This window comes from Mobula birostris, chromosome X (genome assembly GCF_030028105.1).
Source record: "Mobula birostris isolate sMobBir1 chromosome X, sMobBir1.hap1, whole genome shotgun sequence".
Classification (NCBI taxonomy): Eukaryota; Metazoa; Chordata; class Chondrichthyes; order Myliobatiformes; family Myliobatidae; genus Mobula; species Mobula birostris.
The window spans coordinates 29,564,055-29,581,903 of NC_092402.1; the positions used below are offsets into that span (position 1 = coordinate 29,564,055).

The 17,849-nt window shown below is 41.9% G+C and overlaps 1 protein-coding gene across 1 annotated transcript in view; it reads left to right on the top strand.

Moving 5' to 3' along the window:
- The window catches only part of asic2 (acid-sensing (proton-gated) ion channel 2), a 610,335-nt gene that overhangs the window by 476,322 nt on the left and 116,164 nt on the right, over nucleotides 1-17,849 (top strand). Inside the window, exon 3 of the mRNA XM_072248947.1 lies at nucleotides 15,996-16,123. Coding sequence (XP_072105048.1) covers nucleotides 15,996-16,123 — 128 coding nt within the window. The remainder of the gene's footprint in view (nucleotides 1-15,995; nucleotides 16,124-17,849) is intronic.

Below are 17,849 nucleotides of genomic sequence, written 5' to 3' on the forward strand. Positions count from 1 at the left end.
CATTTTGACCAGCGCTGTCTAAAATTCCATGAGCTGCACAAATGTATAATGTGCATCATTTCACCATAATAAAATCACAAAGACGTTTTATGATACATGGGTTTTACCAAATAGCTCAAGGACCCACAAGTAAAGTCTAAATTCATTGCCCTTAAATTTGCATGTATCTTCAACTAACATCTGTTAAAAATTCATATTCATCTTCTCCAAAGCTTTTAGTTTGATTCCTTCTGCTTCCAATACAGTACTGTAAAAACCCTGATCATGATATTCTGTGTCTTCCTGGTTAGATGCTGCAATTCCTTGAAGAGATAACATACCGTTTTATAAAGTACATTTTATCCCTTCTACAATAATTTTCTTAAAAAAGCAAAATGGAAACATTAATCATCCAAAATAATTATATTTTCTCTATGCACTTCAAAGGAAGGGGCTTCTTCCTTTGATATGGGACACCTTCCTCCATCATGACCTTACTTGATCTGGTCACCGCCACTTTCTGCAACTCCTGATGTCATTGTGTCTCCAACTCTTGGTGGCATCAGGTCAATCTGGTAGGGGTGTCACCTTCATTTGTCTCCAACTCTTGGTGGTAACAGGTCATTGGCACCTCCCTGGTAATAGTATGTGTATTTCATCTGTCTTTCTGCACTTTTACGCTCTTATGGCTTCCCTGTACTGTGATGAGCATCTACATATCCATCTGTCAGTTGCACAAATGAAGTGATTTCTTACTTGAAGCTATCTTCAGGATCGTCATATCATAGAATCAGCCAGCATGGAAACGCACTTTGCAGCAGCAACAAGTCTGCACTACTTGCTCTAATCCCATTCTCATAAGGATGCACGGTTGCGTAACAGTTAACGTAATGCTATTACAGCACCAGTGACCTGGTTCAATTCCCAGTGTTGCCTGTAAGGAGTTTGTACGTTCTTTCCTCCGGATGCTCTGGTTTCCTGTCACATCACAAAGACCTACAGGTTAGGAGGTTAATGGGTGTAATTGGACAGCATGGGCTTGCTGGGCGGGAAAAAGCCCGTTACTTGTGCTGTATCTCCAAATCACTTTCAGTCCGAGCAGTTCCCCTCAGATTCCATCACCCATTTAGGGGCAGTTGCTAATAATCTCCATGCCTTAGGAATGTGAGAGGTAACCAAAGCGAAACACACATAATCACAAGGAGAAATGGAAACTTCACCGAGACATCACTAATAGTCAGGATTGAACCTGGCTCACTAGAGCTCTGAGGCAGCAGCACCACACTGACGATACCATTGTGGCACTCATATGGTATCTTTGTCAGCACCATCTGCTGTGTTGTATTTCTGAGTATGAGACATTGTTCAGGTCTATCATGATGATATCCAAAACACGTTTCTCTTGAATCACTGAGTTTCCCACCTTCAGAACGCATCTCCCAGCGGACTAATTGAAGTCTTGTACCTTCACCACATAATTGTTTGGTTTTGACTACACGACCTCAGGTAATGACTTGCTTCAAGAGATTGCTCAGAAGCCAAGATGAAATGTTGCCAGTTGCCCTTATACCTTACTAGTGTAATTACATCCAGTGGGCATTCCTGCACAGAATTTACCTTGTTTGGTAGCAGGTGCATCATGCTCCAACTAGTTCTCTGAATCTAAACATGTCTGTATCTCCATACAGTGTATCTTGTCCACTTTATGCACTGTTCATAAAAGCTAATTTCCAATTCAAACCATGTACACCTTTTGCCATTTATTCTTGTTGCCATTCACAGTACAGGCTGTCTCCAGGTTACTACCCCCGAAATACAGACACCCCAAATATTTACAAACTGGGGTGCCCATTAAATTGAAAATTCTGGCAAACATACCGTGAGAAATTTGTAAACTTAGCGGCAGCAGTACAATACAACACATGATAATATAGAAAAAATAAATAAGTAAATCAATTACATTAAGTATATATTTGTATATTAAATAGTTAAATTAAAAAAGAGTGCCAAAACAGATATAAAAATTTTAAGAAGTAGTGAGGTAGTGTTCATGGGTTCAATGTTCATTCAGAAATCAGATGGCAGAAAGGAAGAAGCTGTCCCTAAATCGCTGAGTGTGTGCCTTCAGGCTTCTGTATCTCCTTCCTGATGGTAACAATGAGAAGAGGGCATGTCCTCGGTGCTGGGGATCCTTATGGGTTTCTGAGGCACCGCTCCTTGAAGATGTCTTAGGTACTACGGAGGCTAGCACCCAAGATAAAACTGGTTAATTTTACAGCTTTCTGTAGCCTCTTTTGATCCTGTGCAGTAGCCACCACCACCACCCCCATACCAGACAGTGATGCAGCCTGTCAGAATGTTCTCCACAGTACACCTGTAGAAGTTTTCAAGTGTTTTAGGTGATTAACGAAATCTCCTCAAACAATAAAATATAGCCACTGTCTTGCCTTCCTTGTAGCTGCATTGATATTTTAGAACCAGGTTAGACCCCCAGAGATCTTGACATCAGGGAACTTGAAATTGCTCACTCTCTGCACTTCTGATCCTTCTGAGGATTGGTTTGTGTTCCCACATTCTCCCCTTTCTGTAGTCCACAATCATCTCTTTGATCTTACTGACATTGAGTGGAAGGTTCTTGCTGTGACACCACTCAACTAACTAGTATATCTCACTCCTGTACACCTTCTCACTTCCATCTGAGATTCTACCAACAATGGCTGTATCATCAGCAAATTTATAGATGGTATTTGAACTGTACCTAGCCACACAGTCATGGCTATTGAGAGAGTAGAGCAGTGGGCTAAGCACACACCCCTGAGGTGCACCAGTGTTGATCATCAGCGAGGAGGAGATATTATTACTAATCTGCACAGATTGTGGTCTTCCAGTTAAGAAGTTGAGGATCCAATTGCAGAGGGAGGTACAGAAGCCCAGGTTCGCTAGCTTATTGACCAGGACTGTGGGAATGATAGTGTTAAATACTGAGTTTTCGTCAACAAACAGCATCCGGACATAGGTGCTTGTATTGTCTGGGTGATCTTAAACCGTGTGAAGAGCCATTGAGATTGCATGTGCTGTCGAAGTATTGTGGCGATAGGCAAATTGCAATGGGTCCAGGTCCTTGCTGAGGCAGGAGATCATTCTAGCCATGACCGACCTCTCAAAGCATTTCATCACCACAGATGTGAGTGCTATTGGACGGTAGTCATTATGGTAGCACACACTACTCTTCTTGGGCACTGGTATAATTGTTGCCTTTTTGAAGCAGGTGGGAACTTCCAACCGTAACAGTGAGAGGTTGAAAATGTCCTTGAATACATCTGCAGGTTAGTTGGGACAAGTTTTCATAGCCTTACCAGGTACTCCATTGGGGCCTGCTGCCTTGCAAGGTTCACCCTCCTGAAAGACAGCCTGACATCAGCCTCCGAGACAGAGATCACAGGGTCACCAGGTGCAGCAGGGATTTTCACAGCTGTAGTTATATTCTCCATTTCAATGCAGGCATAGAAGTTGTTGAGCTCATCTGGTAGTAAGTAATGTCCTGCAAACCCTGCCAGAATTATCGTGCATCCAGTGTCATCTCTAACCTTGCTCAGAATTATTTCTTCACTCTTGAAATAGCCCTCCGCAAATCATACCTGGTTTTCTGGTGCAGGCCTGGGTCACCGGACGTGAATGTAACAGATCTAGCCTTCAGCAGACAACGAACCTCCTGGTTCATCCATGGCTTTTGGTTTGGGAATGTACAGCAAGTTTTCATAGGCACACGCTCATCCACACAAGTTTTAATGAAGTCAGTAACAACTGCAGCATTCTCATCCAAATTCGAAGATGAATCCCTGAATACGGTCCAGTCCACCGTTTCAAAACAGCCCTGTAAGTGCTCCTGTGTCTCCCTTGTCCATACCTTCTTGGTCTTCACTATTGGTGCTGCAGTCTTCAGTCTCTGCCTATACTCAGGGAGTAGAATTACAAACAGGAGAAAACCTGCAGATGCTGGAAATCCGAGGGACACACACAAAATGTTGAGAAACTCAGCAGGCCAGGCAGCATCTATGGAAAAAAGTACAGTCGACGTTTCAGGCTGAGACCTTTCTGCAGAACAGGAGGGAAAAAAAAGGCTGAGCAGTAGATCTGGTCTCACCGATATACAGGAGGCCACACAGGAGCACCGAACACAGTAAATGACCCCAACAGGCTCACGGGTGAAGTGTCGCCTCACCCAGAAGGACTGTTTAGGGCCCTGAATGGTAGTGAGGGAGGAGGTGTAGCACTTGTTCTGCTTGCAAGGATAAGTGCCAGGAAGGAGATCAGTAGGGAGGGAGAAATGGACAAGGGGGTCGTGTAGGGAGCAATCTCTGCAGAAAGCAGAAAGTGAGGGGGTGGGGGAGATGAACTTGGTGGTGGGATCCCGTTGGAGGTGGCAGAAGTTCCGTAGGATTATGTGCTGGACATGGAGACTGGTGGGGTGGTAGGTGAGGACAAGAGGAACCCTATCTCTGGTAGGGTGGCGGGAGCATTGGGTAAGAGCAGACGTGCATGAAATGGAAGAGATGCAGTTGAGAGCAGCGTTGATGGTGGAGGACATCTCCTTCGTTCTAGAATGAAAAGCCTCATTTTGAGAGCAGACGCGGCGGAGACGGAGCAATTGAGAGAAGGGAATGGCATCTTTACAAGTAGCAGGGTGGGATGAGGTGCAGTCCAGGTAGCTGTAAGGTTCCCTGGGTTTGTAATAGACATTGGTGGATAAGCTGTCTCCTGAGATAGAGACAGTGAGATCGAGAAAGGAATGTGCCCTCCTGGCACTTACCCTTGCCAGCAGTACAAGTGCTACACCTCCTTCCTCTCTACCATACAGGGCCCTAAAGTGAGACAAGACTTCATCTTTGAGTCTATTGGGATCATTTACTGTGTTCGGTGCTCCTGGTGTGGCCTCCTGTATATCAATGAGACCCAACGTAGATTGAGAGACTGCTTCGCCAAGCACCTATGCTCCGTTCGCCAGAACAAGTGTGATCTCCCAGTAGCCACCCATTTTAATTCCACTTCCCATTCCCATTGCGATATGTCCATCTATGGCCTCCTCCACTGTTGTGATGAGACCACATTTAGATTGGAGGAACAACACTTCATATTCTGTTTGGGTAGCCTCCAACCTGATGGCATGAACATCAATTTCTTAAACTTCCGGTGATGCCCCCCACCTCACCCCCTTCACCATTTCCCATCCCCTTTTCTGTCTCTCACCTTATCTCCTTGCCTGCCCATCTCCTCCCTCTGGTGCTCTCTCCCTTTTTCTTTCTTTCATGCCCTTCTGTGTCTTTCACCAATCAACTTCCCAGCTCTTTACTTCATACCTTCCCTTCCAGGTTCCACTTATCACCTGGTGTTTCTCTCTCCCTTCCCCCCACTTGTCAAATCTACTCCTCAGCTTTTTTCTCCAGTCCTGCAGAAGGGTTTTGGCCCGAACCACCAACTGTACTTTTTCCCATAGATGCTGCCTGTCCTGCTGAGTTCCTCCAGCATTTTGTGTGAGTAGAAGTGCAGCCAGGTGATCAGACTTTCCGAAGTGTGGGTGTGGAATAGCACGGTAAGCATTCTTGATCTTAGTGTAACAGTGGTCCAGTGCGTTGTTTCCTCTGGTATTCCAAGTGATTTGTTGATGATAATTATTTAGTGACTTTTTCAAGCTGGCCTGGTTAAAGTCTCCTAAAGTGATGGTGAAGGCGTCAGGGTATGCTGTTTTGTGCATGTTGATCACATTGCTCAGATCATCTAGCGCCTGATTGACATTGACCTGAGGTGCAATGTATACCGCTACCAAAATGATTGCTGAAATCTCCCACAGTAGGTAAAATGGATGACACTTAATTGTAAGATATTCCATGTCTGGTGAGCAGAATTAGAACATCACTGATACATTTATGCACCAGGAGGAGTTGATCATAAGCCATACACCACCACCTCTGTTTTTGACAGACACGACAGTCCTATCCTGATGGTCTATAATGAACCCGTCAATCTGAATTGCTGAGTCCAGCACAGAAGGAGTTAAGCAGGATTCTGTGAAGCAGCGGACACATGCTGTTCTAATGTCCATCTGGTACAGCCCCCTAGCTCTGAGATCCTCAATTTTATTTATTAGAGACTGTACATTTGCCAGCAATATAGTCGGTATTGGGAGTTGAACACCTCATTTTTTTAAACATACTTGTAACCCCGAGCGACGGCCACATTTCCTAGAGAAGTACAGCCACAATCAGCATCATTTGTGTCAGCTTTAAGCAGCAATAAATTTAATTCCAATAAAACATCTTTATTAACTGTATAGACCTTGGACACAGTTGTGATACTCAGCTGTAGCAGGCTGAAACAGGAATACTTAATTGTATCTAGCAATGTGTTCCACAATATATGCACCCTGAAGGCACCGCAGAAGTTGACAGTCAGTCTTATGTGCTTTTAATATTATACCTTTTTAACTATTTCCATGAAACTTCGGCTAATTGGGCCAAAATGTACAGGTCCCGATGTGTCCCAATTAGCCAAAATCTAATGTATTACATAATACTTCCTTATTACAAAAAATGTGTTTTTTCCTATGCACCTGTGATGCATCTGTACATACAGGTACACAAACTAGTGCATATGACAATAAGTTCAATTTTGACTTTGACATTTTTTTAAAGAGTATCCTTGCTTGAATCATCATGTATTTTCTGACATCTTATGCAGAGATACTGATAGCAGAATGGGTGGTTAATGAAAACAAAATTAAACTCTGTATCATAACCTTAATAGTAAATATCAGACAGGGATCCTCCAAACTGAAATAATGTAAGGCTATACACTGAGAGACAGGTGTGTGATAATATATGCAGGAGAAAATAAAGCCATCCAACTGCTTATTTCCAGGTGTAAGTTGCTTAAAGAAGGGTAAAATTGAGTTACTGATTACAAGGACATTGGTTACAAGGACAGAGAATTGCGAAGTTGTTCAAGGAGAACTTAGAGAATGTATTAGATACATGCCAAGGCAAACCACCTCGGATGAAATGGTCAGCTGTTACTGATTCGATATTTACTTATTGGCTTTTATAAGAAAGACAAACTACTGTTTAACTGAGTAACAAATTATGTATTTAAATAAAATAAGGAACCAATTAAAGCATTACCAAAACTACTACAGTACTATAAAACAATGTATTAGTTCATCATAGTTATCAGTGGAGAAATTCATTACAGTGCATGCTGCTGTGTTCTTTTGATTGACTGTAAATGAACAAAATCAGCACAGCCACCTAGTGTAGTTAACGAACTGCCTTAAAACGATGCTTTCGGTGATTGCATCCTCCAAATCTTCATTGTACCATTCAAGATCATTGTCAATACCTTCAAATCCCTTACTCACTCTTCCTTCAGTTAGTCCTGACGAAGGGTCTCGGCCTGAAACGTCGACTGCACCTCTTCCTACAGATGCTGCCTGGCCTGCTGTGTTCACCAGCAACTTTGATGTGTGTTGCTTGAATTTCCAGCATCTGCAGAATTCCTGTTGTTTACCTTCAAATTCTACCTAGTTCTTAACCTTTTGAAGTAGTGAAATTGTTTCATTTTCACTCCTGGCCATTTCTGGCATGTCCAAGCCTGAATGCTTGAAATCACAGTGAGCAACACAGTTCTGAATTGTCTTATTGCTTATTTCTCACCAACTATCAGTGACAAAAATCACTGCTTTTTGGACACAAACCCATACAAGCAATGTTATCTAAAAACTGTTCACTCTAAGATTGATGTGGTGTTCAATGGCGACATGACACGCTCGCAACTGACGCTAGTTAGAAACTGTTCAGCAACAATTTCTTGTCTCAATTAAGCAGCATAGTATCTCAAAGAAACAAATAGCTACTTTCTTGAATTGATTATGCTCTTTGAGTTGTCCCAAATAAATGCCTGCCCTGATTAAATGATGGTCCAATTAATGGGAACCCACTGTATTACTTATCTCCCAATTGTGGTTTACTTTCAGAGAGGAAGACTAAAGGCCAATTTATACTTCTGCATCAAATCTACTCCGTAGGTACAGCGTAGCTGCGTACCCTACGCCATAGATGTAGCTACCAAAAATGTAGCTACGCATCACAGTGACGCAGACTGCAACAACTGTGATTGATCCACTTGGTAGCATCGCATTTCCTGCTACGCATTTCTGGTTGCTTCTGAATGATGAACCAAATCGTGAAATTTACCTGCTGACATCCGAAAATATTTGAAATGCATTTCCTCGTCTATGTCTCTCGGTGGCTGGACAAGCACAGAAAACTCACCTCCTTCTGCCTCAATCTGTTCCATGGTCGTACACGTCATCTCCGACATCTTCTCTCTTTCCTGCATTATGTAATTTCAATAAAAATAACTCTTGCTCAACATTTATTAGGTCCAACTCCAACATGATGCACTCAGTTTTGTCGCCATTGCTTAAAGTACATGAAGAAACTCAACACAGTGGCATAGAAACCCCACCGCCAACTAGCGTTTTGGCGGTGAATTGCAGAGAGACGCAGGCACACCAATGCACAAGTATAAATGCTCATAATGGCATAGGGTACGGCGTAGAGCCTACACAGAAGTATAAATCAGCCTTCATTCTGCACATAGAAGGCATTTGGTCTAATGCTTCAATTTATAAGCCACATGTATATGCAGCATTCTCAGTTATAGACCATACTTAGCCCTGTTTCATCTTTCAAGAGAGCCGATGCCTGAGGTTAACCTTCCCACCTGCTTCCATATTTTCTGTTTCCCAGAATATCCAAACATCTATTGATTACAGTCTTTTTTTTTATCTGATTCTAGTCCTGAATTAACAGGAATTTTCTCTAACTAAAGATTTATTTGCCACTGCAATTCCCCATGACAGTTCTTCCACTGAGGTTCCAATCCTATAACAGGACAACGTACTCAGTGTTCATCATACAGTCCAACTCATTGATATCCAACCGATTAGTTGATTGCCCACAGGTCACCACTGATCACCATGAAGAGCCCTTGCCCTGACTAGTAATTAGCCCAATACATTGATTCCAACCCCATCTCATTGCCCTAATTGACAATAATAGGTCTTGCTATCACTGCATAATGGAAATTGGCCCCCGTTCTAATCTGCGTTCTGATCCCTGACCTTTTCTGCCTCTTCCTATGACCTTTGGACTCAGCTCCAGCACTGGACTTCTTTGTTTACCCTTGCATTTATATAACATCATTCCAAATCTCAAAATGTCAGAACTTCATTCATATCTTTTAAATGCAGTCACATTTATAACACATCTATAAGTGTAGTCACCAATTTGTCTGTAGCAAGACCTCACAGATGAACAACTACATGTATAGATCCATCATACACATGGAGTCCTCAGAGCAAATTTTCTACAAGAACTGTGCAGTAAGTCATGATCAGATTTTTGTTTGAATTCCTTCAATTAGTGCACAATTAAATTCTAGCCCTTTGCTCTTTAAAATGTCCCTGCTGGAACAGACTTAACCAATGATGTTGGCATCTCATCATCCCCAGAAAAGGATATTGAGTGGAAGGAACAAATGGGGAAGAATGAATTCAAGACATGTATGTGGCCCCTTGTTGATTGGGGGCTGCTGTGCAATTCCTGTATCAGTGATGCAATTGAAAATCATGTAAGTGTACATTAAATAAACAGAGCTCAGCTCTGCTCAAGACTTGTTACTAGTTTGCCCTGTGGTGAGAATACAAAATACCAAATTAAATATTTAAACCAGCTAATTAAAAGCTGCAGAGAACCATTTTGTTCTTTTATGTAAGTTCTGCAATTCAGTACATCAATTTACATAGAGTATTCAGCAGACGCTTACTCTAGGGTTCTATTCTTAAATGGAAATTATTATTTGTTTCACTGCATCTACATGTGTAACTGTGACACCAATATACCTCCTGCTTAAGACAGCAGTCCTGGAGGACATCACACTGACCCTCATAATGGTGGACATAATATACTGTGCATCTGCTTCTTCAGAACTCAACCAGTGATTTGTATTCAATGACTTAAATGACTTTAACACTAAGCAAAGCATCAATAACATGGAGATTTGGAAAAGTGAATAACTCTTGACATAAAATGCTGCCTCTGTCCAACATACAGTAATGATCAAATAGCTTAACACCTCGGGTTGAAAAGATGTTTCAATCCATGTGGGCGTGATGCTGGATGCCATTTATTTAATTGCATAGTGAGTCATATATAAGCCAGCTTGGAGCTACAGATGTGAAATGTTCTGAGTGAACCTTGATTCCAGTATTTAAGAGGAGGCTGTTTCACTCAGGTTCTGATGACTTAATTAGCATATTAGGGCCTTGAAATTTGTCTACTCCATTTCCCAGCTGTTAAAATATCATTACACGTCATTGAAGACAACTCTAGCAAGTTTTCTCACTTGTGTAGCACTACTGCTTCAGAAACACTAGACATTTGCTGAAAATCTCCAGTCTATCTTCTCGCAACTTCCAGCTGGAGCTCATCAGTCAGACCATAAAAGTACAAGTTTTGCAACAGCACAAGCTCTCTTCCTTTTATTAAGTGTTATTGCGCACTTTATCAAAGTGATCCCTGAGTTTGTTCCTGGGTTCCATGAAGGGAATCATAGATGCCATCAATCACGGGAGGAAAATTCTCGGAAGAAAGCCTCAGGAGACCCTCCAGGGCCATAGCCATGCACTGCAACAGGAAGCTGCCAATGAGACCTCTAAGGATATATGCAGTCTGAGTTTGTGTGACAACGCTGCCTGTGGATGTGGGCTGATGGAGAAGTGACTGGAAGTCGAGCTCTGAGGAGCAGAGTGTGATGAATGACTTCACTAATGTTATGGAGATAAGTAAACAATGATACATGATATTTGTCAGCAGCTGTAGCCAAGTTTACACTCACATTTAGCTTCCTGAGATTCTGAAAGTAAGTGTGAGTGTAAACCTGACCTCCACTTTGAGATCATTGTAGGTTCGGCTAGAAATTTGTTCTTAATGTTTACTTAGATCTCAAATACAAATGAACACTATTTTGTAGAATTGCAGCTTACACTGTAGTCCTGCAATGATAAATAAGACCATAAGACATGGGCCATCTGGCGCAATGAATCTGTTCTGCCATTCCATCATGGCTAATATATATTCCCTCTCAATCTCATTGTCCTGCTTTCTGCCCATAACCTTTGACACCCTTACTAATTAAGAACCTATTAACCTCTGCTTTAAATATACACAATGACTTGACCTCCACAAGTGTCTGTGGCAATGAATTCCACAGGGTTACCGCCCTCTGGCTAAAGAAATCCTTTGGCATCTCTGTTCTAAATGCACATCCTTCTATTCTTAGGCTGTGCCCTCTGGTCCTGGACTTCCCCTCAACAGGAAACATCCTCTCCACATCCACTCTATCTAAGCCTTTCAATATTCAATAGGTTTTACTGTGATTCTTCCCCCGCCCCACCCATTCTTCTAAACTCTAGCGGGTACAAGCCCAGAGTCGTCAAATGCTCTTCATATGTTAACCTTTCATTCCCAAGAACATTCAAATGAACCTCCTCTGGACCCTCCCCAATGCCAGCACATCCTTTCTTGGAGCCCAAAACTGCTTATAATACTCTACTAAAATACATGTCCTCCCATGAAACCTGGATGGATAATGTTTGTGATGCTGAGCTGCTGTATAATTCCTATCAACACACATCAAAGTTGCTGGTGAACGCAGTAGGCCAGGCAGCATCTCTAGGAAGAGGTACAATTGACGTTTCAGGCCGAGACCCTTCGTCAGGACTAACTGAAGGAAGAGCTAGTAAGAGATTTGAAAGTGGGAGGGGGAGGGGGAGATCCAAAATGATAGGAGAAGACAGGAAGGGGAGGGACTCCCATTCTGATATGTCTATCCACGGCCTCCTCTACTGTAAAGATGAAGCCACACTCGGGTTGGAGGAACAACACCTTATATTCCATCTGGGTAGCCTCCAACCTGATGGCATGAACACTGATTTCTCTAATTTCTGTTAATGCCCCTCCTCCCCTTCTTACCCCATCCCTAATTTATTTATTTATTTATTTATTTACATTTTTTTTTTTTTTCCCCCTGTCTCTTATAAGGTGTTGTTCCTCCAACCTGAGTGTGGCTTCACCTTTACAGTAGAGGAGGCCATGGATAGACATATCAGAATGGGAATGGGACGTGGAATTAAAATGTGTGGCCACTGGGAGATCCTGCTTCCTCTGGCAGACAGAGCGTAGGTGTTCAGCGAAACGGTCTCCCAGTCTGCATCGGGTCTCACCAATATATAGAAGGCCACTCCGGGAGCACCAGATGGGGTGGGGGGAGTGGACAAAGGAGTCGCATAGGGAGCGATCCCTGCAGAAAGCAGAGAGGGTGTGGGAGAGAAAGATGTGCTTAGTAGTGGGATCCTGTTGGAGGTGGCGGAAGTTACGGAGAATTATATGTTGGACCTGGAGGCTGGTGGGGTGGTAGGTGAGGACAAAAGGGACCCTATTCCTAGTGAGGTGTCGGGAGGATAGAGTGAAAGCAGATGTGCGTGAAATGGGGGAGATGCATTTGAGAGCAGAGTTGATAGTGGAGGAAAGGAAGCCCCTTTCTTTAAAAAAGGAGGAAATCTCCTTCATCCTGGAATGAAAAGCCTCATCCTGAGAGCAGATGCAGCGGAGACAGAGGAATTGCGAGAAGGGGATGGCATTTTTGCAAGAGACAGGGTGAGAAGAGGAATAGTCTAGGTAACACTCACAACATGCTGGAGGAACTCAGCAGGTCAGGCAGCATCCGTGGAAAAGATCGGTCGACGTTTCGGGCCGGAACCCTGTGTCTTTTCCACGGATACTGCCCGACCTGCTGAGTTCCTCCAGCGTGTTGTGAGTGTTGCTTTGACCCCAGCATCTGCAGATTATTTTGTGTTTACGATAGCCTAGATAGCTGTGAGAGTCAGTAGGCTTATAGTAGACATCAGTAGATAAGCTGTCTCTAGAGATAGAGACAGAAAGATCTAGAAAGGGGAGGGAGGTGTCGGAAATAAACCAGGTAAATTTGAGGGGAGGGTGGAAGTTGGAGGCAAAGTTGATGAAGTCAACGAGCTCAGCATGTGTGCAGGAAGCAGTACCAATGCAGTCGTTGATGTGGCGAATGAAAAGTGGGGGACGAATACCAGTATAGGCTTGGAACATGGACAGTTCCACATAGCCAAAAAAAAGGCAGGGATAGCTGGGACCCATATGGGTGTCCATAGCTACACCTTTAGTTTGAAGGAAGTGGGAGGAGCCAAAGGAAAAATTATTAAGAGTAAGAACCAATTCCACTAGACAGAGGAGAGTGGTGGTAGAGGGGAACTGGTTAGGTCTGGAATCCAAAAAGAAACAGAGAACTTTGAGACCTTCCTGGTGGGAGACATAGGTATATAGGGACTGGATATCCATGGTGAAAATAAGACGATGGGGGCCGGGGAACTTGAAAGCATTGAAAAAATCCAGAGTATGGAAGTGTCACGAACATAGGTGGGAAGAGATTGAACAAAGGGGATAAAACAGTGTCGGGGTATGCAGAAATGAGTTTGGTGGGGCAGGAGCAAGCTGAAACAATAGGTCTACCTGGACAGGCAGGTTTGTGGATCTTGGGTAGGAGGTAGAAACGGGAAGTGTGGAGTGTGGGAACTATGAGGTTGGTGGCAGTGGATGGGAGATTCCCAGAGCTGATAAGGTTGGTGATGGTGTGGGAGACAATGGCCTGGTGCTCCATGGTGAAGAGGCTAGTTTCCGTCATGTGCTGAGCTGTGTCCACAACTCCACAGTTTCTTGCGGTCAGGGTTAGATCAGTTGCCAAACCAAGCCATGATGCATTGGGATAGGGTGTTTTCTTTTGAGTACAGATAAATTTGGTGAGAGTAACAGTTACATGTCAAATTTTGTTAGCCTCCGAAAGAAGCAAAGGTGTTGGTGCACTTTCTTGGCTGTGGTTGAACTAGGGCAGGCTGTTGGTGAAGTTCACTCCTAGGAACTTGAAGCTTTCAGACAGGAGTGTGTGCACTGCATACCTCTTCCTGAAGTCAATAGCCAACTCTTTTGTTTTGGGGATATTGAGGGAAAGGTTGTTGTCCTGCCACCATGCCTCTCACTTGATAATTATTCTACATCAATTGCCTTGATACCACTGGTGATTATTTTTAACTGAAATAGTCAATTTGGAAACAAATAGTAAAGAAAATAACAACAACAACAATTGCTGGAAATAGAAAATAAAAAGAAACAAGATGATTAGTATTACTGTTCAAACAATGAATAAAGGATAAGTTGGTGCTGAAATCTATGAGAATCCTTTTCCTGTTGAAAATGTATGTACATGTCCCTGACTGTGACGTTGAGGAGTGAGAAGCCCAAGTTTCACCATTAATGAGGTCCATCACCGGATGCCAGTAGTTTGTAATGGTAACTGGATTTATTTCATGATAGAGAGAAACTAGCTGTTCTAATGGTTGCACATTGGATACTACCCTGAGGAATATCTGCTTGGGGATATAATAATTGCCTGCTTTAAGTATGATTGTATTGCTTTTTGCTGAGAATAATTCTATCAGTGGAACACTTCTCATCAATATGATTTAGTGTGTTTCTTGGTCAAGTATTGTCTTGCTGCGGAATATGTCAATCTCACTTCACCTCTGGAATTCTTATCTTTATTGGACAAAAACACAGCACACCCGAAGTGGTCCATGCAGAATCTGAAATGAGGATTGATGAAAAGATTTGTGATGAATAAGAGCTACTTAAGATTACTGTTGAAAGCATCTTCTAATGTTAAGGGAAGAAAGGAGAAAGGAAGATTAGCTTTATTTGTCATATGTACATTGAAACACATAGAGAAATGTGTTGTTTGTGTTAATAACCAGCACAATGTGTGCTGGGGACAGCCTGCAAGTGTCTCCATGCTTCTGTTGCTAACATCTCATACCCACAATTTACTAACCCTTACTAATCCATACATCTTTAAAACGTGGAAGAAAAACCGAGGCGGTCACAGGAAGAACATACAAACTTCCCATTTCTCTGTGAGAATTGAACTACGATCCTTGGCGCTATAAAGCATTATCCTAACCACTTTGCTACCATGGACATTGAGATCAGGGAGATGTGGAGTAAATGCAGGTTTGAATTTTCCTTGCTTTGTGTGGCAGGAAGCACCCAGTGAGTTTCCCACCTTGTCAGACAGATTGGATGGGGTAATGCTGGAACGTAGCACTGAGGTGCTTTCAGAACTCAGCATTTCTTGCATTTCATGTGTTACTGGTTGTCTGATACAATGTCTGAAGGTTCATGTCTAAAGGCTGACATTTATGATGGTACAGGCCCAGGAGAAATCCATGGCGGACCTTTTTGGTTAACATTTCTGCCTGGAGATAGTTACAAATGTCTTGACTTTTACACTTTGTTGGTTGTACCTGGTTGGTTGTACCTGGTGCCCTCATATTCCTAAAAAGTTAACACACACTCAACATTTTAGGAACAGCTTCTTCCCCTCCACCATCAGATGTATGAATGGACAATGAACCCATGAACACTTCCTCAGTGTTTTGCTTTCTTTTTTACACTAATTTACTTTTTTCTAATATATATCTTATTGTATTTTATGTATTGCACAGCACTGCTGCTGCAAAACAACAAAGTTCACAACATACATCAGTCATAAAAAAAGCTGATTCTGATTCTTATTCTTACTGGTTACCTAATTGCCAGTTAGTATTCAGGATATGATTGTGTGTTTACTACAGGCATGTTTTGATCTTTGTGGCAAGAAACATGTCACTTAACATTGGCCTCTTTGTTCTACAGATTTTTTGATCTAACTTGTTTCCTGCCAAGTAAAAATCTTTCTAGAAATTGCAATTAATTCACCAAGGTGCTGTAAGACTGTGTTCCTCTGTAAGTGCTCTCCTTGTTTCCTCTCTCCTGCAGAAGACACAACGTTTGAAGCAGGGATAAGAGTACAGCTCCACACTCAGTCCGAGCCACCATTTGTACATGAGCTGGGATTTGGAGTTGCACCAGGATTCCAGACATTTGTTTCCACTCAAGAGCAACGGGTACAGTGCTTCTGATGTTCTCCTTAAGCTTTCCATTAAATCTGTGTGTATCATCTGCACCAGTACAGAAAATCCCTAAATTATTTCTTCAAAGGGCCATGCTTTCTGTTATTCATTTATCTCATCCCTCTATGGCACTTAAGTGTAATGATGTATAGAAACATAAGAACAATGAAAAATAGGAGCTGGAGTAGGCCATTCAGCCTTTGGAGCCTGCAGCACCGATTTTTTTGAAACATTGGTGAATACAGGTCTAGTTAAACTCCACCTTTTAACATGGCAGTCTAACCTTCCAAGGAATTAGTCTGCTGAATATTTGTAAAATTTCTTTAAAATAAGTGTATGGTTTCTGAGATAAAACTGCACTGCACACAGTGTTTCAGTCCTGCTCTGTGCTATCGGAAGTTTAAAGGCATAGCCAGGGTTACCCTCTTAATCTTGCTGCTGTAAATGTGAAAATACCTGACGTTTGTTGCCTGATGTTTGTACAGGTTGTATGAATTAATATTTGTTGTGTCTGAATTATTGCTATAATAAGTTCTCCACTGTATATATAGTTATGCAATTGCTAACAAGATTGCCTGCTACATTGAAGCAGCCAAGCCAAACAGATTTTATGAGAATTATAAATCTCAGTCTATAACAGCTATTACTGTACCATTTATAGAGGAAGGAACCACATTCAAGAGGCACTATCTATTAAAGTAATGAATTACTAATTGGACTGTTAATTAAAGTTGCCTAACCATTTAAAGAATAAATCCAGTTTTTAACAATTGTGGATTAATAGCAAAGTTTTTTTGCAACAGAAGAGAGTGCAAGAAGTTCATTGATCATCATTTCCCAATGCATCTAGATTCTATCATCTGTTTAAAACTATAAGCCCAAAGTTGGCTGTGACTTTCAGATAAGCTCCAAGAACATGTGGAAAGAAAAGACACTTAAGTTTTCAAGCTGACCTATTACCTTTCCGATTTAAGGCAGACTTGTTTGTTATTTTATTGTCTTTAAGATTGGTTCTGTGCACTAGATTTTCTAATAATTATTTGAAATCCCAGATGAGGTAGCTCAGAGAAAGCTTAGTAAATTTACGAGACAGAAGGAAGTTATATTACCTTCAGATTTTTGAAACAGGCAAATCTATCCTTTTCCTCTGCATTAGCAGCTGCTGTAATCGTTCTGTTGTGACCTTAAATGAGCAACATGGAGACTAAATGTAAATGGTTTTATTGCAGCTCCAGCAAGCATTCTGGAAAAATATCTTGTAAACATTTCTCTGCATTCCAAGTACATTGAGGTTTTATTTTCATTAAGCACAAAGATAACAGTAGATTATTAAGTAAAGTTTCGGTACTATAATTGGATAGTTAATTTCAACCTTTTCAGTGTAAGAAATTAACTCAGTACAATAATATATTCACAATGGGAGCACACCTCAACCAAAAGAATATCTCTGCATATTCAAACACTTGCTAGAAATCGAGATTCATAAAGCCATTTTCTTTTACTATTTTATTGAGAGTTGGCTCTCTTTGCAAACAATGGTGTTTATCCATGGCTTTGAATGAGTCACATGGAGAGTGGAGCTGCAGATATAAAATGTCTTTATTCAGTACAATAAGCAAGCACTCCAGAAGAATCTCTTGAGAATCTCCATGATCTCAAAATACACTTGAGGTTTTATATTCTTTTTAGTGCATAGATAACAGCAGGTTATTAAATACAA